The sequence below is a fragment of the Schistocerca nitens genome, chromosome 5, assembly GCF_023898315.1.
Source record: "Schistocerca nitens isolate TAMUIC-IGC-003100 chromosome 5, iqSchNite1.1, whole genome shotgun sequence".
NCBI lineage: Eukaryota > Metazoa > Arthropoda > Insecta > Orthoptera > Acrididae > Schistocerca > Schistocerca nitens.
In genome coordinates, this window is record NC_064618.1 from 352,561,029 (window position 1) to 352,586,654 (window position 25,626).

Below are 25,626 nucleotides of genomic sequence, written 5' to 3' on the forward strand. Positions count from 1 at the left end.
ACGCGCTGTGTCCGTTCATGCAGACTGGTGGCTGGTATGTATCAACGTAGTCTTCCCACCGCATCGCAGAATGCTCTCTGGGTGACAGATCAGGGAACAGAGCAGTTCAGGCAAGGATCTGCGCATCCATCAAGGCGCCTGTGGTTTGTACTGCATTGTGTTCTTGCTTTATGTTGCTGCAGTATGTCATTATGCACACATGTCGTGAACTGTAAGGAACAGGATTTACCGTAACGAACTTTTATTCTGCAATGATGTGTGCGCCAAGTTGTAACTTCCTGGCAGATCAAAACTCTCTGAGTCTGGGAATCGAACCTGGGACCTTCGTTGTCCCGGGACTGGGATATCAAGCACGTTGCAAGATCCACCCTCGCAGTTTTACTTCCTCCTACCTTAAAAACTTGATATAAGTTTTCATGCATACCTCCTGGGATTAGCACTCCTGCAAGAAAGAATAATGCGGACCCATGGCTTAGGGACAGTCTGGGGTATTGTTTCCAGAGTAAATTTTCGCTTCATGGCAGAGTGTGCTCTGATCTGAAGCTGTGTGCCGGATCGGGGTTCGAACCTGTGACCTTTGCCCTTCGCTGGCAAGGTCTCTACATACTGAGGACGGACCGTGAGCAGTGCTTCAATAGCTCAGTCGGTAGGGGACTTCCATTTTTGTCTGTGTTATGGTGCCAGAGCCAAACGACAAATGGTAACACGAGATCTCAACCCAGGTTCTGGTAATTTATACCAGGCGGTGCCTATAACCTGTGTCTTTATTTCAGCTTTAGTCATATGTCTGTTCATCAGGGCCAATCGGAAAATTCGAACAATTCGACGACGTTCTCACTGTGTAGTCCTTCCGGAAGCACACTTTTTTGCTGTGTCCATCTCGCTCTGGAGTTATACAAGCGTTTACGCGAGTATTTATACCTATAACCGAATGCCTTATGTTTCCAATAAATGGCCAAATTAATTTTATGTCATTTTTGTATAGTTGAAAAACGGTCTGAATACTCTCGAAGATTCTTGAAAAGTTTTTAAATATACCATTCGAGCGCTGCTCCCATAGTGCAGAATGAATCCAGTATCCTCTTTTTCTTATCCGTTTCTTACGAGACCGAAGGTAAGTATTATAACATTTTCCACGTCCGCTTCGAGCCGTTGGCTTCTGAATGCATCGGCTGGCCGCTTAGAAAAGGTTGTTCAAAATTTCAGCTGCCGTATCTGGGCTGCCTAGTGCGCGTGGTCTCTTAGTGGTGAAGTTATTACAAGTTATTTGTCATGCTTATTGGTACACACTATTCGCAGTATGGTGTCTTCCAGAATTTAGAATTGCATGTAAACAAATACAATCTAAAGAGATAAAGTCTACTGCGCACAACCCGAGTTTCTGGCCTGCCTGCACGTGGAGTGTTGTCTTTCATTGGCCTTCGACCTAGGAGCCTATCAGGACTTTTCTTTTACTGCAGGAAAATATTAGTGGCACTCATTTTGTGGACCGGGGACCGTCCTGGAGAGGCTGGCATTAGAGAAGAATCCCTGTTCCGACACGGGATTCAACCTGCGATCTCCAAGGCGAGAGTCCAGCGTTCTACCCAACAGAATACCAAGGCCACAAGTATCTCTTAACTAGGTTTAAATTAAGAGTATACTCCTAGAAAAAAAGTTAGACCACAACAGAAAGTTGTTTCCCCACGTATGAACTTTTGCTTCAGGACATGAAACAAGTGTGTTTTCTGATCTCACGTACGAAATGTTAGCAGTGAAAGCATAATTTTATCATCCACAGAAGTACTTACGTGCTAAATCATTAATCCTGTATGCAATCAACAAAGAATAAAATACATTTGAGGTTCTCAACAACACTACAATCAAGATGATTCACATATAAAGAAACTATTTTTTTGCATATGGTTGCACAGTTAACCAGAAACATAAAATTAATTTTTCTAGCATTCTCCCATAAGAAATTCGTACCGTCGAGAAATTTGAATGGAGTTTTTGGCTGGTTCTGTGCGGCTGCTGATGCAAATAGCAAAGAGCAGCGACACTTCCAACTGTCATGCATTCCAGCAGTCAGCGACGTACGTTAGCATAAGCCACACTCTTGAATCCTGACCTGTCGATTGCCGAGCTCAGGCTGAGGCGTCGATATTGACACAACACAGTCGTTCACAGACACCGTGCTCCCCCTAGGACACGCTCGCAAAGCATGGTGGCCCTGACTAGCAGGCGCTCGAAATACGCCACGAGGTGCCCTCAACTACAGCACGTCATCAGTTTACTAGCAGAGCATCCAGCCCGAGTATGTATTTGTTCCAATCTTCTACCAGTTCATCTCCTCATTCCCGCTCTGTGTCTCTGTCTTTCTCCGCTATATATGTCAAACTCTTCCATTCTCTATTCATCTCCCCCTCTGCCCTCCTTTTCCCGCCTCCCCCTCCCTCTGACCATCACCTCCTCCCTCTACCCATGACCATTTCCCCCTTCCCCTCGATGTCTGTCCATCTCCTCCTCGCCCCTTCTCGTTAACGTTCTCATGCTCACTCCAGCAGAGCGCTGGTGGCTCTTTTCCTCACAGTATTTTTCTTTCCAGATTGTAAGTAATTCTATCTATCTACAGCTTGAGCCTTGTCCCGCAGTTACGCAGGGTCAGCCATCGTTAATCGGATTTCGCATGTTAATGGTTAAGGGGTGGCCAGATGCCCTTCTTGCCGCCACCCCGTACCCCCTGGGACGGAATTAATGTACCCCAACTGCCTGCATCAAGTGGAATCCATGGAATAGTGCGGAAGAGTTCAGATGGCTGCGAGCCGTGTAACTGAGGTGGAACATGGGGACCAGGCCGGTATTCACCTAGCGGGATGTGGAAAACCGCCTAAAAACCACATCAAGGCTGCCCAGCACATCGGCCCTCGTCGTTAATCCACTGGGCGGATTCGATCCGGGGCCGGCGCGCCTATCCGAGTGCAGGAAGCAGCGCGTTAGTGCTCTCGGCTACTCTGGCGGGTTCCAGATTGTAACTAATATGTGTACGAATTTTGATAGAAATCGCGCCAGGGCACTAGGATATCGTTTTCACCCATGGCTTTCCCTGTGTGCTCACATGCCGAATTTATTTCACAAATGTTTATAAATTTCATACGTAATTTTACACATATTTCACCTCTACCTCTAGATAATTGGAACCTGCAGTTTCATTTTCGCGTAGCCTAATATCTATGTTGTATTAAATCGAAACCATCTATCGTCGTGAATAAAAAACGTAACAGAATCATTTAAACCACACATACACATCGAAAACCGCGAACAACAAACATCCAAAATAAAATCCCAACAAGACAGAAAGGAGCATCTCACCAGCATCAACAGACAAGAAAACTAGTTTCTAGTCAGCTAGACTATATTACGTTAGGGCAGGGAGGAGTTTGAAATCCAAAAAATTTCTGTTTCTAAGCTGCACCTGTTCGTTAAGAATAAATCCATCTTTTTGAGATAGATGTTCGAAAATTTCTAATTCCTCGAACAGGTCCAGTTTGTAACCCTTACTCACTTCGTGTAGCAATTCTGCGTCATCCAGTTTATGTGGCGTGTGCTATGAGAGCAATAGATGTTCAACAAACGTGGAATTGTACACGTTTTCCCCATTTTTACCTATCATGTGTTCTTTATATCTTTATTTAATGGGCCTACCTGTCTGTCCAACATAATAGTTGGGGCAGTCGTTACAAGTAATTTTGTAAACTCCGGATTTAGTACCAAGTTCTTCCAGGGCCCCAACAGTATGAAACACTCTTTGTTTTAAGCTATTATTTACGGAAAAGGCAACTCTGTAACCGTATTGCTTCTGTAGAAGTCTCCTTATCTTATATGATAAATTCCCCAAAATACCTAAACCGTGGTCAAGAATTTCAATAAATCTTTATCTTGCGACTGTTTGGCTGTTACCGTTTACCGTGAAGATTTTCATTAGTTGCTGCTTCAGCCTTGTTTAAAATTTTGCTACTGAGAATCTGTCTGTGTTAAAATCGGCAAGATTAGAATGGGAGATGTGTTATGGGAGTACTAAGCTCCTCCCTATCTAGGACTTCAGTTAATGGCAGGCCAAACAAACTGTAACCTACGAGTATGTGGTGCGTGGCGTGTTGATGGCAAAAAGTTTAAGGCTTCGAGAAGTACGTGTCATATGAAACAGGAAGACTCTTCACCATTAGCTCTTCTCTTCTCTCTGTAGTAATTCTTTCTTTGGAGACTACAATGAACAGCCTGTTGGCGTTGCGGGCACGTTCCGTTGTAAAGAAAGTATTTTAGTGGAACAGCGATGGATGGGGGATCACCCAAGCTGAAAGTGGGGAAGTCGATTGAGACAAGCGATTCTGACAAAGGGCAGATTATTATTATGCAGAGCCTGTGAACGAGTATCTCGAAAACGGCGCAGCTGGTCGAATTGTCAAGTGCTACTGTCGTGAGCATATACGGAAAGCTGTAGAAGGATAGTGTAACTACCACCAGGCGCTAAGTGGCTAGACGTCGAGGACTTCACGGAACGCGGGGGTCGGAGGCTCGTCCGCTCCGTAAAGTACGGCTGCTGGTGATCTGTGATATCTCTGCCGAACGAGCACAATTCCGGGATACGCAATGTTTTTGAACACACTGTCCATCTATGTTGTTGAACATGAACTCCGCAGCAGATGCTCCCTACGTGTTCCCATGTCGACCCATCGACATCGACAACTATGACTGCAGTGGGCACGGGATCATCAGGATTCGACAGTGAATCATTGGAAACGTGTCGTCTCTTCGGATGAATCATGTTTAATGCGACAACAGATCGATGGTCCCCTCCACAAACGCCTTCATCGAGGCGGACGGATGCTCCAAACCTGCACCGCGCCACAGGCGCAGGCTGGTGGGAGCAGTATTTTACTACGGAAGATATTATCCTGAGCTTGCTTGGGACTTGTGGAGGTAACTGAAGGTACGCTGTTGGCTGCGGACCTCCTGCAGCCCTTCGTACTTAATGTCTTATCTGACGGCGATGTCATCTGTCAGCAGGATAATTGTCCTTGTCTCAAAGTTAGAAACGTGCCACAGAGGTCTGAAGAGCGTGATAGTGAACTCATGTTGATGTCTTGGCCACCAAATTCGCCTGTGTCATTACCAGGCCTCACAGCCGAGTACACAAATCAGCGGCTCGTAATTTACGGGAATTACAAGACTTGTGCGTAGACATCTGATGCCACATACCTTCACAAACCTACCAACCAACAGTCGGATGCACGATACGCAGGATCAGTGATATATTGCGTTCCAAAGATGGACCGACAAGTTACTAAGCAGGTGGTCATAATGTTTTGGCTCATCAGTGTATAACTCAGCATAAAAGACGTCTGACATTTAAAATGTATTTCTTGTAAGCAAATGCAAAAAAAGATGTACGCTGCTCTAAAGTTGTCTGTTTCTTCAATATGCCCATAAGTTTTTTACGAAAAGAGTGGGGCCTGTCTTGCCAATCAGAATTTATTTTGTCTTTACCCCTGTCTTTCCATTTAAGAGAGGATTCTAGAACGGTTAGGGAATTGTTCTAAGAGCATATTGATTTCTGTGGGAACATTTTAGTCTCAATATCTGTCTGTGAATCTTAATCTCATTCGTGAGGGTTTTGACCTCGTTTTTTCAACAGTTATGTTTTTTATCACCCGTTTCTTTTTCAAAGGAGACTGTTTATTGATATGGTAAATGTTTCTCCTTAGCCCGCCTGAAGGTCTGGGCTAGTGATCAGCGATGAATGCTTGCTTGGGACCTTTCAAGTGGTTAAGAAGATGGATGATTATTGCGTTAGTCCACTGGTGCATCTGCAGTTTGAGGTACGAACTTTCGTTCAACTGTCAATCTCTATGTTTACCCAAAGGAATCAGCTTTCTGATACATTGATTTGTTCGTCTGCCGAGTTGAGCACATAAACGAAGGAGCGTGATTTATGAGGCACATATAGCTTTTTCGCTTGAGAATATGTCATTCTTATTGTAACCTAGGTTTTAATTTCCTCTGTGAGAAATGGAGACTCTACGTCAAATTCAATTGTTTCCGAAACAGTTCACGTATGCTCCGTGACTATTATCGCGTTGTTCCATTAAGATGTAATGCTTAGTCACAATTTACACGGATGCCACGTCCCTTGCCTGACATACCACAGACACCTGAAGCAGCACGTAACGTTGGGGATGTGCGATCTCAACTCAACGGGGGTAAAACTTGCAGTTACATGTTTGGGCGATGTGAGAGGAGCGAAAGTAATTTTCTACGTTGCTGTCTCATCGAGAACATGATTAACTGTCATCCGAGATTCTTGTTTTTTTTCACAAGTGTTACGTGTTACTGATATTTTAGCTCCATGGTTATTACACTACAACACCGTATTTCACGTTCCTCAGATTTTCTTTTCGTATTTTTGATAGTAATTTCAGTTTTTATAACGTAAACTTATTATACATCACTTAAAAAAACTGTTGTACATGATTGAGTAGATAGTAGACATTTTGGCGAAGTCGGGGTTTTCGCTGTGTATAATAACAATCCCGACAATACACTAACACCGTTGGTATGGAAAAACGCCCACATATACTGTTGCAAATTGACAATTGGGGAGACTGGATATGGGTTATGGCGAAAGGGCATAAAGTTTAGTGTGTGGATCTCGTGGTGACAAAATGTTGGGCAAGACAGTGTAAAGATAAAGTGCAGTAGTGTGAGCCACAGTACAGAAGCTATTTGGGAAGAGTTTCAGAACTATTAATAAAAGAAGAGTGTCATGTGGTCAGATACACTTCATTCTGTTCGTAAATGGAAGGAGGAGTCTGTCGCCTGACAACTTCTAACACCACATCGCCAGCAGCAACTCCACATCAAAGTAAGGCTGTACCATTTCAGAAACGTAGAAATGTAACAGATTTGCCAACGTATAAGAATCAAGAACTGAACATTACGAACATTACTGATGTTTTGCTAACTTCAAAATTATTCGGTGTTAATAATTACCCCAAAATAATCACTACCAACGGTGTCACATAAATGAAAAACCTTGTATTTTAAATTTATATAAGATTCGGCAAGAAAACCCTAAATTTTGTTCGCTTTACAGTTTAACTGGCAGTGTTGATTAACTTCAGGAAATTTAACTACTTTCATTGTCTTTCTGACATCAGTTTGTCTAGAATGTAAATTTATGTATTTATCCTTACGTCATGTGGTTCTTGGCTTTCGTACTTTCGCCATTGCCTACACCCATTGCTGCTAATTATGACGTATTCCATGTCCATTTATAGCATTTCTAATAATGAGTTTTGTTTAATGAAACATACAGATAGCAAGCATCATAGTGAACTAACGTTTCTCTATCATTATTGCGTTATGTGTCACAATTAACGAATAACTTTTGCTTTATTTATTTATTCAATCTTATCTGATCAGAAGTATTAGGCCCATCTTACGTGTGACCAAGATTCTACACATGCATTACCCTTTTTACATCAAAGTTTCCTAAGAAATAACAATTTTAATATGACAAAATGATCGGATCAAATAATACTGACTATGAACTAATGAAGTTAATAGTGACAGTACTTCTGTTACTACTGCTGCTCCTGCGGCTGCTGTAGCAACTAATAATGATAATATTATTATTAATAATAATAATAATAATAATAACGACTATAAGAACATGAATGACAGTGGCAGATATACATAGAACTTATTGATGTGAAAAACTGAAATTTCTGGTACAACGAGTTCAGGTGAAAGGAAATTTGAGGAGTCTGCGTCCAGCTAAGAATATTGGGAAACGAGGAAGATCTGACTGGAAAGATGGATGTACTCGTACAAGGGTAACGAGAGAGTGCAGGGACAACGGTAATAATTGTTGTTGTTTTAGCAGATATGTGATTAACTGTCTTCTGAACATGGTTATGTACTCAGTTCTCCAATAGAACGCTGGAGATAATTCCAAAGACGAGTTCCTGCTACTGTGGAGGACTGAACGATGGAGTGGGACAGAGAGGATTTTGCTCTGATGGAAACGGGTATTTCTGCCATGTTGTTCAAACATAAGCGTTAAGGACGAGGAGAGACGTGAGGGGCAATGTAGTGTATGTTAATAAGACGTAGAGATGGCAGAGGGTTTGGACATCTCTACACTCGTCTGCAAGCGACCAGGATACCTGTGCATATGATAGTGAAATACGATTAAAGAGTCGAACATAACAGATATAATGAACACAGGCTTTCATAAGAAGTTTCAGGCACCATGACCTTCTCTGAGAAAAACCTTGCACGATAACAGCGCTGTAATCAATAAATGAAAGTTAATGGTTGAGTTTCTTTTTAAGGTCAAGAGTCAAGAGCTTTTTATATTTCTGTAGTACATGGAGAAGTGCTGATAGCTTCTTGTACATTGCAGCTACATGCTCAGTGAAGTTTAGATTTTCATCTATTATTACTCCTAGACTCTTTTCTGGAGGAGATAAGTTGATATTTGTCCCATTTAGGTTTAAAAATTGTTAGCATTTCCGATATTTCAGGCTAATGAGCCTAGAATGACCAGCCAATATTGCTTAGGTTTTGAGTGGGTTGAGCTTCAAGAGTGCGCCCACTTTGGTAGAGCAAACCGGTATTGAAATTCTCCACAGCTTTCTTCACATTTAGTGATTTTGTACTTAAATATAACTGTCGATTACCAGCACACATGTGGTATTTTCTGTAGGGCAAAATTGGTGACACATCTGTGAGATACAATGAACGGAATATAGGATCTAATACCGGGACCTGGGGCACTCCTGATACTATCGGTCTCGATTGTTAATTGATGGTGCCAGGGATGACGCAATGCTGGCGAGACGTCAGGTATGAGCGAAACCATTGCATTGCCCTTTGCGAGAAATTTAGGCTATGTTTAGCAAGCAAAATATGAATGTCAAAGGTTTTGCTGAAGTCTAAGAAGCGCATAATAGTCGCCTCTTGTGCATCCACGGCGAGATTCAGGTCATCTGTTGCCTTTATTAAGGCAGATGTTGTGCTACGATGTTTACGGAAACCCGATTGATATTCGTCTAGTAGGTTGTTAGTTGGTTGGCTGGTTGTGGGCTATATATATTCTGAGGCCTTGGACAGTGCATAAAGAATGCAAATATATCAGTAATCAGATAGTGCTGTGGCAACGTCGTTTGCAGGTAGTGACTTAAATAGTCCTCCCTGTTTCCACGTCTCTGTCAAAACACTTGTTGTTCCTGAGTGATTGAAGGATATCTGCTACAGTGGACAGTAGTGGGTCCATAATAAGCTTCATTTTTGGACTGCGATGCTTTCGTGTCCAGTAGATGCTGCTGTGATAAGATAGGTGGCTTTTTTTATGGTATTGCAAGTAATATTCTGTCGGTAGAAGTTTCCATGGCTTCAGTCGTTTACCCCCACGAAGTAATCAATGTCTCTGTTTCGTCTGCGGTTCAGTTGTGGTTGCAGGTAACGTGAAGTACCGGTTCATTTCTTCGGCTGGGACAATGGGATCAGCTGCAGCTTGTACCTTGCCTATGCCAAAACCACATAGGTTTTTGCATGGGGTAGGTGGTCTACTTCTCTTGTCGGTTAATGTATGGGCATCCCTGAGTGTTGCATTTCTCACAGCTTGACTGACCTTGTTCCTCTTCTGATTGTAAATAATACGATTTTCAGGCGTGGGGAGCAATTTGTGTACCCTATGTGCAGCGTCTCTGAGATACATGAAGTGTTTTAATTCTTCAGATAACCAAGGTGGCTGGTTCCTTTCTTATTGTTTTGGTCTTTAGAGAGGCATACTTGTCATATAATAAAGTAAGATTGTTAGTAAATCCATAAAGGTTTTCGTTTATGTCCGAGGATGGAGTGGAAGACTTCCCTCAAACTATTTCTTGATCCTCAGTTGCAAGTTCAGATTAATTAATGAGTTTGAGTTTGAAGTCTCGGAATGTAGTAAGTTGTGGTTGCTTTGCGGAACGTTCTACCCAGTACGTCATGAAAATTATGTCATGAGCAGACATGCCAGGTGCAAATAATTGAGACGTACGAATCACTCTGTTTGGTGATTTTGTTGTAAATATATATATTACAGTGTGATTACTGTTCGTATGATTGGTACGGACAAGCTGGAGTAGCGACACGTTCGGAGAAAAAAGCATCCGCTCAAATTTCACACTGGAAGGGCTATTGTATAGAAAATTTATGTTAATGTCACCAGTTACAATTACATGCTCGAATGTCGATTTGAGGGTTGAAGGGGCGGTTTTGAAGCAGGAAAATCCGACTACTTAGAATGTTTGTAGAGGCCACACAACAGACACTTTCTGTTAAGGGATTTGATCTCTATGAACGTATATTTCAATTGTTTAAGTTCATTATTGGTGGATGTGTGTACCACAGTAGGTGATAAATCACAGGGATTATATGCCCCTACTCCACTCCCTCGTCTGTTACATCTCTTATGTCTTAGAAAGATGTAGTCATCTAGATTTATCGAACTTGAAGAAATATTTTGGTTGAGCCAGGTCTGTCACAGAAGTATTACATGGATGTCTATGTCTCGTAATATATACCGGAACTCAGATGAGCTGGCAATGATTGGACATTTTCACTTTCAACATGGAGTTTGGTGAGTTCAGATGCAGAGCGCGCTAGGATGCTGGTGCTGGACGCTTGACACTCCGAGTAAGCGCTGGCGAGATAACGAAACATAATGAAAGTGGGGGGGGGGGGATTTAAGACAGGTAGAAATCTTGAGGCTGGAGGGATGTTTTGTGGCCAAAGTCAGCTGGATTTGCAGCAGTAGTTAAACAGCCGACTGGTGACAGGATAAGAAGCTAGCTAAGCAGAGCTAGAATAATCTGTGCCTAACAGTATTGAAAGTAAGGTAAACGGAATAAAAACTGAGTGTACTATTATGAGTACAACAATATGATATTAAACTGGTAAATAGAAACTGAAGTAAGGCTAAGGTGGTACAGTAATTGACAAAGTAAGTAAGGACAGAGGTAAGTAATGAAGTATAACAAAATAGTTAAGACATTACTTAAGTTATGGTTAACTAAAACCTGCAATAACAGTATAAACGCACAAAGTAGCAGCAGAAAGGGATGACATGTTCTTACCTCCTAAATCATAAGATTTCTAGTTCATTTGCACTGCAAACTGAGCTTTCTCCACTTTTTGGTTTTCCTCATTGATCTGCCATCCTTTGTAACCAAAATCTCGAAATCGCGTTGTTCAAAATGTTTAATCATTCACAGGTGAGATCCTCTCTTATCGTCAGACGTGACATTGCGGGTTTCTTCTTCACTCTGAAGATTTCAGATTTTTCCCTGTACGACATGAACTACACTATTATTGGTCTCGGTTTTTAGATCCTGGCGTCCGGCGTCCACTCTATGCCTTCCACCACTGTCATTTAGTGTCACCTGCAAGCCTAGCTTCTCGCGGACAAGATTCGATACTAATTCTTTTGCACTCTCAGTGCTATTCTCTGGAATCCCGAACAGTCTGAGTTTATGGCGTCTCTGATACTCTTTAAGTTCGTGAGAATTCTCTGTGCCCTTTCCTCAGTTTCTTTTAACGATTTGTTCAGATCACGGATCTTGCTCGCATTCGCCTCCAGAGTCTGCTGTATTTCGTGCGACATTGCTACAGTGACTGCATCAGTGATGGTCTAGACAAAAAACCCAAGTACATCCTGTACTTGTTGAGCGCCGCAAACCTCAGCCTTGACGGATGCGGCAACGTCAGCGATGCCGGGCCAAGCGGCCACAGTTCTCAGTGATGGCTCGCGGACCCAGCACTCTCGGCAGCCTGGCCGTTAGCGGTGCTGCACGTTGTTCGACGGTTTTCAATTTTAAGAGTAGATTCACGTAATATATACTTAAAATGAGTTGTTAATGTGACACTAGGCACTCGTCACACTAATCTTGATCAAGCTAACTGCTTAGCAACGCCTCCGAATTTCAGGTAAACTTGCGAGCCAAACTAGCACATGTCACACACTCGCCACCATCTTCGAAACTGATTTTAGATTATTGCAAAGTGTTCAGCGTGATAGCAATTAACTTTCAAACATGTTATAGTACCTTTTATTTTCAAGCGAACACCCCCCCCCCCCCCCACGCCCTTCGCGTGCATTGACCATCAACGTTCGAAGAAATTTCAGTAATTATTACGTAACTTCATTACTTCACTCAGCATCATCAGTTTAAAAAATTTTCCTCAGACACAAGGTGGCGTCCGTATTATTTTATAAAACAACCTGAGTTTTGCTCAATTTCATTCAAAATTAGAAACATTCTCGACAACTACTGATGACGAGTTAATACAATTACACATTTAATTAGTTTCGATTTTAATTAGTGCAACGTATTTGCCTGGCATAATAAATTTCAATAGTACACTTATTCGCATTTTACTTGCACTGTATACTTTGGAATACGCTCTAAGACAAAAAAAAATAAGCCCCCCCCCCCAAGAATTTATCCATTGAGGCGGAAATTAATAGATATGATTTACATGTACAGACAAATATATAATTACAATTTCAGAAAAATAAAGCGGATGATTTATTCAAGACAAGGAGTGTCACAAATTGAGCAAGTCAGTAGCGCGTTTGTCCACCTCTACTCTCATGCAGCAACTTATTCTGCTTCACATTGATTGATAGAGTTGTTGGATGCACTCGCGAGAGATGTCTTCCCAAATTCTGTGCAATTGGCGCGTTAGATTGTCAAAGCCCAGAGTCGATTGGAGGGCCCTATCCATAATTCTCAACTAGGGAGAGGTCCAACGACCTTGCTGGCCATGGTGGGGCTTCGGAAGCACAAAGACATGCAATAGAAACCCTCGCCGTGAGCGAGCGGGCATTATTTTGCTGAAATGGAAGCCCAGCACGGCTTGTCATGAGAGGCAACAAAAAGGGACGTAGAATACCTTCGACTTACCGTTGTGCTGTAAGGGTACTGCGGGTCGTTGTCCTATGACTGTCTGGGGCGTCTACAGCATGTCTTCTCTGGTCATCCATGCTGAATTCAAAGTGGTACTCATCACTTAAGACATCCAATGGGATGGTCGTCATCAGCTGCATCCATACGGAGCAGCGGTACGTCGACCATATTCTCGCCCCGTTTTGTTGCCCTTCATGGCAAGCGGTGCTGGGCTTACATTTCAGCAATATAATGCCCGTTCCCACTTTGGCAAGGCATTAAAGTGTGTTGTGGAGTGGGTAAATAAAACTGAGTTCCCATTTTTCTACTGTTGGACAGAATTTGACACGACATCCCTCAAGAGGACATCCAAAGGCTGTATCAATCAAATGGCTCTGAGCACTATGGGACTTAACATCTGAGGTCCCCTAGAACTTAGAACGACTTAAACCTAACTAACCTAAGGACATCACACACATCCATGCCCGAGGCAGGATTCGAACCTGCGACCGTAGCAGTCGCGCAGTTCCGGACAGAAGCGCCTAGAACCGCTCGGCCACGCCGGCCGGCCGCTGTATCAATCAATGAGAACCCGAATAACAGCTTTAATAAGGGACAGAGCTGGACCAATGCGTTATTGACTTGCTCAAATTATGAAACCCTTTCTCTTGAATAAATCATCCAAATTTTCTGAAATTTTAATCATTTGTCTGTCTGTACTTGTTTATCACGTCTGTCGATGATTTCCCTTCCATTCAGATCTCTTCATTGTGCGCCCTTTTTTGTCTTGTTAGTTATATGGCTGTCTTGAAAATTACAGGACTTAGGGTTACGCGTGTCAATTAATTATGGGAGGGTGTGGGTTAGGTTACAAGCTGAAAGATATCGCATAACACAATGAGCACCATTCGACAACTAGATCGCCGCGCCCTCCCCGCACTCTGTGTGAGTCTACAGAGCCAACCATGTGGACAGCCCTCTCTCTGTTTGCCTGTGCTTAAAGCCGTCGGCACACGGACCGTGCTGCCGAACGTTAACGTTGAGCGTGCCGAGTTGAACGTGCTGCTGAACGCTCAGAAACGATGCCACTTGTGCATACGGTACGTGAGCCCCAACGTGGTATACGCGATCGCAAGGCACTCCAGCGGCAGTTGATGGATGTTTCTAGTTCATAAATCACATTGTTTACTCTACGGGCGCGTGTAAAATAACCACGTTAGCTCTATTGAAACGCACATTTCCTCCATCGTCCACGAGAAGGAAAGTACCATGTCGAATCAATAAGGACACAGGCTTATAAAAGTTCCATTAGAAACAGTGCGGTACAAATTTGGAATACTTCTCCGCATAAGATAAGCATTATTTCCTCATTCCAACATTTTAGTAAAATCCCAAGGTGAGTCTTACTTGATCACTGTTTCTACCCAGTAGCAGAATCTTTGCAACAAATGAATTACGAAGCGTAAAAGAAAAAGGAGCAAAATATCTTTATACAAGTAGCGCAAGCTGTCCTGTAGATTAAGCCAATCGAACAGTCACCCCTCAAAAAAAGGTGAACTTATATTTACATAACATCAAATATTATAGTATATACTTATATTAAACCAATAAGAAAGTAACAGAACCTAATAAAAACGCGAATGTTAGGGAAAAAAACATAGAAGTGGCAAGACGCGAGCCAGCGCCCCAACATGCAACTCAACTGCAGACAGCGACGCTAGTCATTACTCTACACCAACAACATGCCCCATGCATCTATCATAGAATGTTATCTGTTCCTGAAAACCTTAATCGTACATATGTTACTAATTGAAATTTAACTATAACAAACTGTACCAAGAACAATGCGTTTTGGGTGGATCTTCAGTGTGTCGCTGCCTTCAAATAGCGTACTCTCATAATCCGCAAGTTACAATAATTCTTTTACCATGAATATGATGTTTCTCATATTTTATTGGAACGAATGACACAGTTAACAACGGGTTTTCCAGTGATTCTCAATTTTCTGGTGCTCAGAAACGGCATATACACATATTGGCTTGAAATGAATGCCAATATGGCGCCTCACAACTCTGTACCGAAGGAAGACGGCGTGCGTGTGACGTAAGTGGTGTTGTGCCATCTCATTGGCCAACGCTCAGACGCACGCTCAGAATATCTGACATGCCAGATATTGCTCTGCACGTTCGGAATGTGCTATTTCACGCTATGACGTCATAAACTCGGCACGCTCAACGCTCAACGTTGGGATGCACGGTCCGTGTGCCGACGGCTTAAGGAAGGAAGGTTGCCTTTTGACACAGTGATTAGGCAGAGGACTTTGGCAAGGAAATGAAATGTGTTGTGGTGCAGGTAAATAAAACTCAGTAACTATTTTGTTGCACAGCTTCTGGCTAACGTTAAGGAGCAGCTAGATAGCGTCACTCACCGAGAGGAAGGTGGCCCTCTGTATGGGGTAGATGCCGCCGGCGGTGAGCGCTAGAGGGCGCTGTGCGCGCCGCATCACCAGCAGCAGCGCTCGCCGGCAGCAGCCGGGGGCGTCCGGCCAGCCGCAGCTGTACGCCGCCAGCGACACCGACTCGCCCTGAAAGTGGCACTCGTATCAGTACCTTGCAACGGTGAGTGCACTCACTACACGAGGTACGTTCAAGTTCCCAGGTCTTTGACGTTGCTTCCTCAGGATTGGGAGCCAATAGGAGTATGCTGTTAGGCATCAAATATGCATGCGCTATTTATGTGTGTGTGGTACAGATGGCAGCACTGAACATAACACAGAACTCTAGCGGCAACGACGATTGTGAGGAAGTCAGTTTTTGTGAGCTTCAGCGTTGTGGATGGAAACCTAGCAGCATTATACTGAGGTGACAAAATTCAGGGGGTACATCCTAATATCGTCTCGGGCCTCCTTTTGCCTTGCGTAGCGCACCAACTCTACGCGGCATGGTCTCCACAAGTCGCTGGAAGTCCCCTGCTGAAATACTGGGTCATGCTGCATCTACAGCCATCCATAATTGCTGAAGTGTTGCCGGTGCACGATTTTTTGCACCAACTCGACTATGTCCAATAAATGTTCCATGGGATTCATGTTGGACGGTCTGGGTGACCAAATCATTCGCTAGAACTGTCCAGAATGGCCGCCAAACCAATCTTGAACGATTATGGCCCGGTGACATGGCGCATTCTCATTCATAAATGTAACATCGTTGTTTGGGTACAAGAAATACATGAATGGCTGAAAACGTTCTCCAACCAGCCGAACATAATTTCTGGCCAATGATCGCTTCAGTTGGACTCACACATTATGGAGCTACCACTAACATGCACTGTGTCTTATTGACAACTTGGTTCTACGGCTTCGTGGGGTCTGCACAATACTCGAAACGTACCTCAGCTCTTACAAACTGAAATAGAGACTCATGAAACTAGGCTACGGTTGTCCACTCGTCTAAGAGAGGTGCTGATGGAGATGTGTTGATAGCAAAGGCACTCGCAGCCGTCGTCTGCTGCCATAGCCTATTAACGCCGCACTGTCGTAACGGATACCTTCGTCGTACTTTCCACATTGATTTCTGCGATTATTTCCCGCAGTGTTGCCTGTCTGTTAGCACTGACAACTCTGCGCAAACGCCGCTACTCTCCCTCGTTAAGTGAAGGCCGTCGGCCAAAGCCTTATCCGTGGTGAGAGGTAATGCCTGAAAATTGGTATTATCGCCACACTCTTCACACTGTGGATCACGGAATACTGAATTCCCTAACAATTTCTGAAACTGTTATGTCCTATGAGTCTCTCTAATGACCTCGTTGTCGACGGGACGTTAAACACTAACTAACCTATGAGTCTAGCTCGAACTACCAGTTCGCGTCCAAAGCCTGTTAAATCTTGTCATCCAGCCATACTCACGTCGGAAACCTCTTCTCACGAATCACCTCAGTACAAATGATAGCTCCGCCAATGCACTGCCATTTTATAGCTTGTGCACGCGATACAAACGCTATCAGCAAACGTGAATATCACTATCCCTTGTCTTTCGTCACCTCACTGTATTTATTTCATGGATATACTGCTGTGGAATAATCCATTAAGTTACTTTCTTGATGGTATTTAATCCACATGATCGACCTCGAAGGTATACATTTAGATTGCGCCATGAGCATAACATAAAACAATAGCGAAAATGAACTCATTTCAATGGAGCCATATACAGGGTGTTACAAAAAGGTACGGCCAAACTTTCAGGAAACATTCCTCACACACAAAGAAAGAAAATATGCTTTGTGGACATGTGCCCGGAAACGATTACTTACAATATTAGAGCTCATTTTATTACTTCTCTTCAAATCACATTAATCATTGAATGGAAACACACAGCAACAGAACGTACCAGCGTGACTTCAAACACTTTGTTACAGGAAATGTTCAAAATGTCCTCCGTTAGCGAGGACACATGCATCCACCCTTCGTTGCATGGAATCCCTGATGCGCTGATGCAGCCCTGGAGAATGGCGTATTGTATCACAGCCGTCCACAATACGAGCACGAAGAGTCTCTACATTTGGTACCGGGGTTGCGTAGACAAGAGCTTTCAAATGCCCCCATAAATGAAAGTGAAGAGGGTTGAGTTCAGGAGGGCGTGGAGACCATGGAATTGGTCCGCCTCTACCACTTCATCGGTCACCAAATCTGTTGTTAAGAAGCATACGAACACTTCGACTGAAATGTGCAGGAGCTCCATCGTGCATGAACAACATGTTGTGTCGTACTTGTAAAGGCACATGTTCTAGCAGCACAGGTAGAGTATCCCGTATGAAATCATGATAACGTGCTCCATTGAGCGTAGGTGGAAGAAACTAAAATGAGCTCTAACATGGAAATTAAGCGTTTCCGGACACATGTCCACATAACATTTTTTCTTTATTTGTGTGTGAGGAATGTTTCCTGAAAGTTTGGCCGTCCCTTTTTGTAACACCCTGTATAAAGTATCATCACGAATACGTGTAGCCAAAGAATTTTGTGTATTTATACATCTTAGTTGTACAGGATTTTCAACACTGCGCTACCGTCTTTGTGGACTAGTAAGAAACCGAACAAACTGAAACTACGTTGGTCTGTCAAAGATAATTTTGCCAAAACACAAGTGCTTCGTTGTAAAACATAGAAGCAGAAATTCTCATCATCTGTTTCACGTCTATAGAAGGTGATTCTTATTACCGTTTAAAAACCTCCGAAATGATATAAATAACACTCAGAAAATAATTTAGAGTAAGACCCTTGGAGCCGCAAATATTGGGAAACACCCCGAAAGTGGACGACAAGTGTTGGTCATCTGACATCACCGGAAGACTTACCTGGCCGCACATACATCGACTGAGCTTGTCAATCCTACCCTCACCCGTAAAGGGCAGTCCTACATATCGCTCCGCTTTTACTGCTCTCTTTTCAAACACCTTTTGTAAATGCGATCATTTGTAAAAGTAGAAACTTACCGCCCTCGCTGTAACCAAGCAAATGCTTATTTTGGGTTTCTTTAATTTTGTCCCTTCTTTTTGGCTTTCATACTTTTTTACGTAAAACATAGACCACTTCCTGGTAGCAATGATACTTATTTACTTGTAATGTTGTATGGTAGCTTTTTCTTGTACTGTATTTTGCAGTTAACCAGCGGAGACAGTGAGACCGGTAAATAAAATAATGAAAATACCTCAATGTAAATGCATAACTGTCTAAAGCAATGCAAACAAATACTGTCTGCCAGTCGCAAGATTCGAACCCTGAGCCCCACATGTTACACTCGGGCAGAGCGGTTCTAGGCGCTATAGTCTGGAACCGCGAGACCGCTACGGTCGCAGGTTCGAATCCTGCCTTGGGCGTGGATGTGTGTGATGTCCTTAGGTTAGTTAGGTTTAAGTAGTTCTAAGTTCTAGGGGACTGATGACCCCAGAAGTTAAGTCCCATAGTATTCAGAGCCATTTGAATTTTGTTACAGTCGCCCACGTAGGCCAGGAGCCACACCGAATACCTGACTTCGATTAGGATAATCAACTGTGACCCACCGATAAGATCCACCGCTGCACGTGCGGCGATGTACGTCATCTGGTGACATCACATGTTCAACATTTTTCATCCATTTTTGGGGTACTTGCGGATATTTGCGGTCCGATGTGTTTTACATTAAATACTTGTCTTAGCGTCATCTTCGGGAGTTTTTAAACGATGATAGAATCAACCTGGCCACCTACGGTTATAAGTACCAATAATGGCAGTAAAGCAAGAGTGAGTAGCAAGCGTTCTGACGTAAAATATACTAGGAAATATTCAGATTTGTCCACCATCGTCAATTATCGATATAGCATTAAGCCATGTGCTAAAAACAGAAGAAGCACAAGCAGCTGATATACACTACTAGCCTTTAAAATTGCTACACCAAGAAGAAATGCAGATGATAAACGGGTATCCATTGGACAAATATATTATACTAGAACTGACATGTGATTACATTTTCATGCAATTTGGGTATATAGATCCTGAGAAATCAGTACCCAGAACAACAACCTCTGGCCATAATAACGACCTTGATACGCCTGGGCATTGAGTCAAACAGAGTTTGGATGGCGTGTACAGGTACAGCTGCCCATGCAGCTTCAACACGATACCACAGTTCATCACGAGTAGTGTCTTGCGTATTGTGACGAGCCAGTTGCTTGGCCACCATTAACCAGACGTTTCCAATTGTTGAGAGATCTGCAGAACGTGTTGTTGACCAGGGCAGCAGTCGAACATTTTCTGTATCCAGAAAGGCCCGTACAGGACCTGCAGCATGCGGTCGTGCATTATCCTGCTGAAATGTAGAGTTTCACAGGGATCGAATGAAGGGTAGAGCCACGGGTCGTAACACATCTGAAATGTAACGTCCACTGTTCAAAGTGCCGTCAATGCGAACAAGAGGTGACCGAGACGTGTAACCGCCCCATAAAATCACGCCGGGTGATACGCCAGTATGGCGATGACGAATACACGCTTCCAATGTGTGTTCATCACGATGTCGCCAAACACGGATGCGATCATCATGATTCTGTAAACAGAACCTGGATTCATCTGAAAAACTGACGTTTTGCCATTCGTGCACCCAGGTTCGTCGTTGAGTACACCATCGCAGGCGCTCCTGTCTGTGATGCAGCGTCAAGGGTAACCGCAGCCATGGTCTCCGAGCTGATAGTCCATGCTGCTGCAAACGTCGTCGAACTGTTCGTGCAGATGGTTGTTGTCTTGCAAACGTCCCCATCTGTTGACTCAGGGATCGAGACGTGTCTGCACGATCCGTTACAGTCATGCGGATAAGATGCCTGTCATCTCGACTGCTAGTGATATGAAGCCATTGGGATCCAGCATGGCGTTCCGTATTACCCTCCTGAACCCACCGATTCCATATTCTGCTAACAGTCATTGGATCTCGACCAACGCGAGCAGCAATGTCGCAATACGATAAACCGCAATCGCGATAGGCTACAATCCGACCTTTATCAAAGTCGGAAACATGATGGTACGCTTTTCTCCTCCTTACACGAGGCATCACAACAACGTTTCATCAGGCAACGCTGGTCAACTGCTGTTTGTGTATGAGAAATCGGTTGGGAACTTTCCTCATGTCAGCAAGTTGTAGGTGTCGCCACCGGCGCCAATCTTCTGTGAATGCTCTGAAAAGCTAATCATTTGCATATCACAGCATCTTCTTCCTGTCGGTTAAATTTCGCGTCTGTAGCACGTCATCTTCGTGGTGTAGCAGTTTTAATGGCCGGTAGTGTACCATCAAGTACAGATACCTAAAGATAAGAAATAACAACACCTGTAGGCTCTTCATTGCAGGCATCACACATCATCATCAGCGTAGTTCCTCAACGTCTAAAGTACTGCCCACAGTGAACAGCCCACACGCATGGTTATTCTGGACGTTCGGAACTTCTTCTGGTATTTTCTGTTTCAATCCTCTGATTGACTCTATCTGGCTTATCACTTCTTCCTCTCTTGTGCCAACCTTTTCATCTCAGAGTAGTATTTACATCCGAATTCGTCAATTACTTGTCGAACGTATATCAATGCCTGTCTTTCCTAATAGATTTTGGCCTGTTCAGATCGTTCTAGTAGCATGGAACGTATTGCCTGATGTATTAACACATGTCCTGCTATCCTGTCCCTTCTTCTTCTTGTGCTTTCCACATATTTATTTGCTCGCAGATTCTACGGAGAACCATCTCAATCATTCTTCTTTTCAGCACCTTTCTGTGGCACCACATCTCGAACTCTTCGATTCTCTTCTTTTTCAAGTTTTCCCTCAGTCTGTGTTTCACTACCATACAATGCTGTTCTCCATACGTACTTTGTTAGAAAATTCTTCCCCGGATGAACGCCGACATTTGACACTATAAGACTTCTATTAACCAGAAATTTCCTCTCTACCTGTTCTAGTCTTCTTTTTATGAACTCATTCCATCCCCCCACCATGGTGGTTTTTTTTCTTTTACTTTTCTATGTATTAATATTTGTAATCTTTGGATCTATTATCTTCCTTCATCAAATGACGTTGTGACATATAAATAGATGATTGAAAAACCAGGATGATTCCGTAATTTGATGGTGCGTTTTACGCCGCTACTTTAGATACACATTCTTGACTTACTGCCATAACTGAAGCACATGTCTGTTACTATATAGACGCCAATCAGATGATGAAAACTTCTTTCCTTCATTTTATGGAAGACACTAATGTTTTGATTACATTATCGTTGACAGGCAATGTAGTTTTAGTTTGATGGATTTATTGGTAGTCGACGTAATGAACAGACCATAATGTCATACGGTTACACTCCAGTGTTTAATCCTCAAGTACTCTTTCTTTTTTTGCCCTTGAATTTCCCGTCTCACTTTATCTTTACGTTCGTTCACTTTCTATAATTTCAAATAATATTTATGTCGTAAATGTTGTAACTACACATATTTGTGATGACACTTCGTGTGTTGGTGCATTGTCCTGAGTTCATTATTGCCATTCTTAGTCGTTTTCCTGAAGATCAAATTGTATAATTTCATAATCGATCGTGTGAATAAAGTACTATCAATGAAGCAGCTGACTGGATTGTGCAGTGAAAGTATATTAAGGAATGTTTTCAACACTAGAGATGGCGAAGTTTTCATGAAAAGAGCAGAGATCAGTCATTCATTTGCTCCACTTGGTTTATGTAATACCTGTTAAAATTTACCGCTAGTTGTATGAGAAGGGTGATGATTCTATCGTGAATCTGGAGAATGCTCGCGGGTGCGACAGTTCGAAGAAAGCCGCTCGTCCTGTGAAAACGGACCCGAAGCCTCGCCTCAGCACCATCCTGGCAGACAACATGGCCACTCGAGTGGGAGAGTTGTTTTGGTGGTTTACCAAGGGGCACTACGGGATAGGTGTGAGCTAACAAGATGTTTTGCGAAAAAAGTCCTTGCAGCGCTGAGAGAGAACCGTCTGCAAAAAGTATGAACTTGGGCTCTTTCACCAGGAGATTACACCATCGAAACAGGCGAACGATATGCAGGAGGTTTTCTTCTTTTATGAAAAGAACTTTGAAATGGTATTTTTGGCTATTTCTAACAATGAAAGTCACACCAGGTCATCGCACATCCTTCACTCGTGCCGTTTTTACATCAGGTGTTTTCAGTGGTTGAATCAGCTCCCAAATTAATATTCGCAGCGACCATGGAATGACGGTGTGTTTACCGATAGATTACATTGAGAAATGAAACAATTTTCAATTCTTTTGTGTGAATATTCTGTAAAAAATAAATTCAGGGATCTCAGAACTCGAATGTGACTTGCACCAAACGTCCACTGTACTTGCAGTAAAGATGACACTACATTAACCTCACAGTCAGTTCTGAGTCTCTGCTTGCTTAGTTGCCTGCATCATACCTCTCATTCCTCTCCCTTCTAAACCTCCTCCTACCCGTCTTTCTCCACCTCTCCCCGTTTTCTCTCTCTCCCTCTCTCTCTCTCTCTTTCTCTCTCTCTCTCTCTTTCTCTCTCTGCGTGTGTGTGTGCGTGTGCGTGTGTGTGTGTTTCTGTATAAAGAGTGTTCGAAAACGCTGAACTGGACCCCTTTGAAAATAAACTGAGAGCCATGTGGTTAAAAAACGTAAAAGTGAAATTTAATGGAATGCAGACTCCGAAAATGAGAGTGACTGCGTATTTAGCTCTAGAATTCGTCTTGTGACCCAAAACTAAAGTCATCATTCTTGCTCTAAAAGACGGGCCTTTCATCATAATCGTCATCATCGCCACTCAAGTATTATGCCTTAGCCCTCTACCGACTGGCCAACTGCTGTCTACACGGCAGTACGAGGAGCGATCTGTGATAGTGGGACATGGGATCAGTATGTCGCCAGTCCCTGCAGCATGCAGCAGTTATCGCCGTTAAATGGCTCCTGGCGATGCCGATGGTGAACTGTCACGGGATGGATACTGTCTTGCATAATCTTTATTACGTTGTTCATACAAAGACTCAAAAATAAAGTTGTACCACATCTGTTAGAGATTCAAGTTGGAAACATAATCGTGTTAGATCTTACGGTCATTGCTAGGGGCTCCGCACATCGTTAAGGGGGATTTGCAATCAATGTTAAATGAGAGAAGTTTATACATCTTTATCTTTGGAACTAATGAAGATAACAATCTAAAATTCTTACAGGTAACTTATCCATGTTATTTGCATCTACTAAAGCAGAAGCAGGAGAATGCAAAAGAGCCAGAGGTATATTTTTATTGTGAATATTTGTACATGCTAGCCTACAGATTCATACCTACTCCAAGAAATGCCGTGATTGTGCTTCGGTAGGAACAATATGTCAGAATAATAGCATCTTGTAACTATCATGATACAGAGCATGTTCGGAAATTCCCGTTACAAACTTTAGGACTTGTAAAGAGGAGTGTATACATAATAATTTGAATTAGAAAAATGGTTCAAATGGCTCTGAGCACTATGGGACTTAACTTCTGAGGTCATCAGTCCCCTAGAACTTAGAACTACTTAAACCTAACTAACCTAAGGACATCACACACATCCATGCCCGAGGCAGGATTCGAACCTGCGACCGTAGCGGTCGCGCGATTCCAGACTGTAGCGCCTAGAACCGCTCGGCCACCCTGGTCGGCAATTTGAATTAGAACCCAAGTCAAGAAACATACCGTTTCCGCGTACAATCATTTGAAAACATGTTCGATGAGATTTCGGGATTGCAGCCGGATCATGTTGACTTCTTGCCACTACATTTCGGCTGGCAATCGTCCAGCCATCTTCAGGTGAGTGTCCGTCACTGGAGACTGCGAGTTCCCGGAGTCAACTTTATAGCAAAAAATTGGCGCGAAAACGCATGCGCATTGGCCTCCGACACAGGAGCGTCCTCTGTCGAAATCCACGCCCTCTGGAGCTACTGTACTATCTGTGGAGCGGAGGCGCATGCGTAAAGGTGAAAAATACATGTCCGCCCTCTGTCGGAATGCGCGCCCGCGTCGCTAAAAACAAACGTAAGATGTCGCCAGACGTGTCATTATTAATAAACTGTCTTCTCTCAAAGGAGATTAGAGAGATCGCCTGGTCCCAAGCCTTGTCCAGCTGAAAACCGCCATCACGTTTTATAAGATTTTGCGCTAGGCGTATCTCCACAGATTCTTTAATAACTGAATCCCAGAAAGTTTTCGCTGGGGCGAAGATTTTCATGGCAGAAAAATCCATAGCATGTCCTGTGGAAATACAGTGCTCAGCTACGGCCGACTTAATGGGCTGCGAAAGACGAGTGTGGCGTTCGTGTTCAGCGACCCACACATTAATAGCTAAAGAAATTGCTCGTGTACTCACTGACGGTTCTCTCCAACGTGCTGGAGTACGGCCTCTTCCAAACCGGGTGTGCGGCGTCTCCTTGGAGCACCACAGTCACGCCCACTTTCTCGAGGCCGTTGCCTAATTGTAGTGGAAAGAGTATTCGATAGAGTCCGATGTTCTGGAGAACGACCAGAATAAAGGCGACGAGCAACTCTTCCACTATCGTGAGCTTTGCCATTCAGAAGGATCATGTCGATGTAATCTGCAGACCGGTACTCAACCATGTTGCTCAAACACTCACAAACACGTGAACGAGGCTCGAAGGTCAGAGAGGTAGGAGAGACGTCAAGTGACATCAGTCGACCCGACGTAACCCTCCGCCAGCATTTCTACCCTGTTACATACTTACCTAGCAAACGCGTTTTCAAACGGCTGTAGAACGGAAACGATACGTTTCCGGACATACGCTACTTTTCAAAATATTATGTACTCACTCCCCTCTACAAGTCCTAAAAGTTTGTAGTGGGAGTTTCCCACTTTCATACTTAAAGTATGAAACAGTCGTCTTCAGAAAATCGTGTTTACAGTTTAAAATGACAAAAAATTCTGTCATATTTTTTAACTGACGCTGAAAACCACCCAACAACATAATCAGCGTCGTCGTCATTGATACCCAGCTTCTCTAAATGTTTCTTCCTACTGTTTGACCTTACTTCCTTAATGGTGAACTCTGTTGCACGCTGAGCCTCGGAATGTCTCGCTAAAGCATGACAACCTGGCGTGATGTTAAAATAGG

General features: G+C 43.3%; 1 protein-coding gene across 1 annotated transcript in view; it reads right to left on the bottom strand.

Annotated features, from left to right (window-relative positions):
- Positions 1-7,622: 7,622 nt before the first annotated feature.
- LOC126260450 (odorant receptor Or2-like) overlaps positions 7,623-25,626 on the bottom strand; it is a 48,111-nt gene continuing 30,107 nt past the window's right edge. Inside the window, exons 4-5 of the mRNA XM_049957778.1 lie at positions 15,403-15,558; positions 7,623-7,652 (exon numbers count right to left, since the gene is read on the bottom strand). Coding sequence (XP_049813735.1) covers positions 7,623-7,652; positions 15,403-15,558 — 186 coding nt within the window. The remainder of the gene's footprint in view (positions 7,653-15,402; positions 15,559-25,626) is intronic.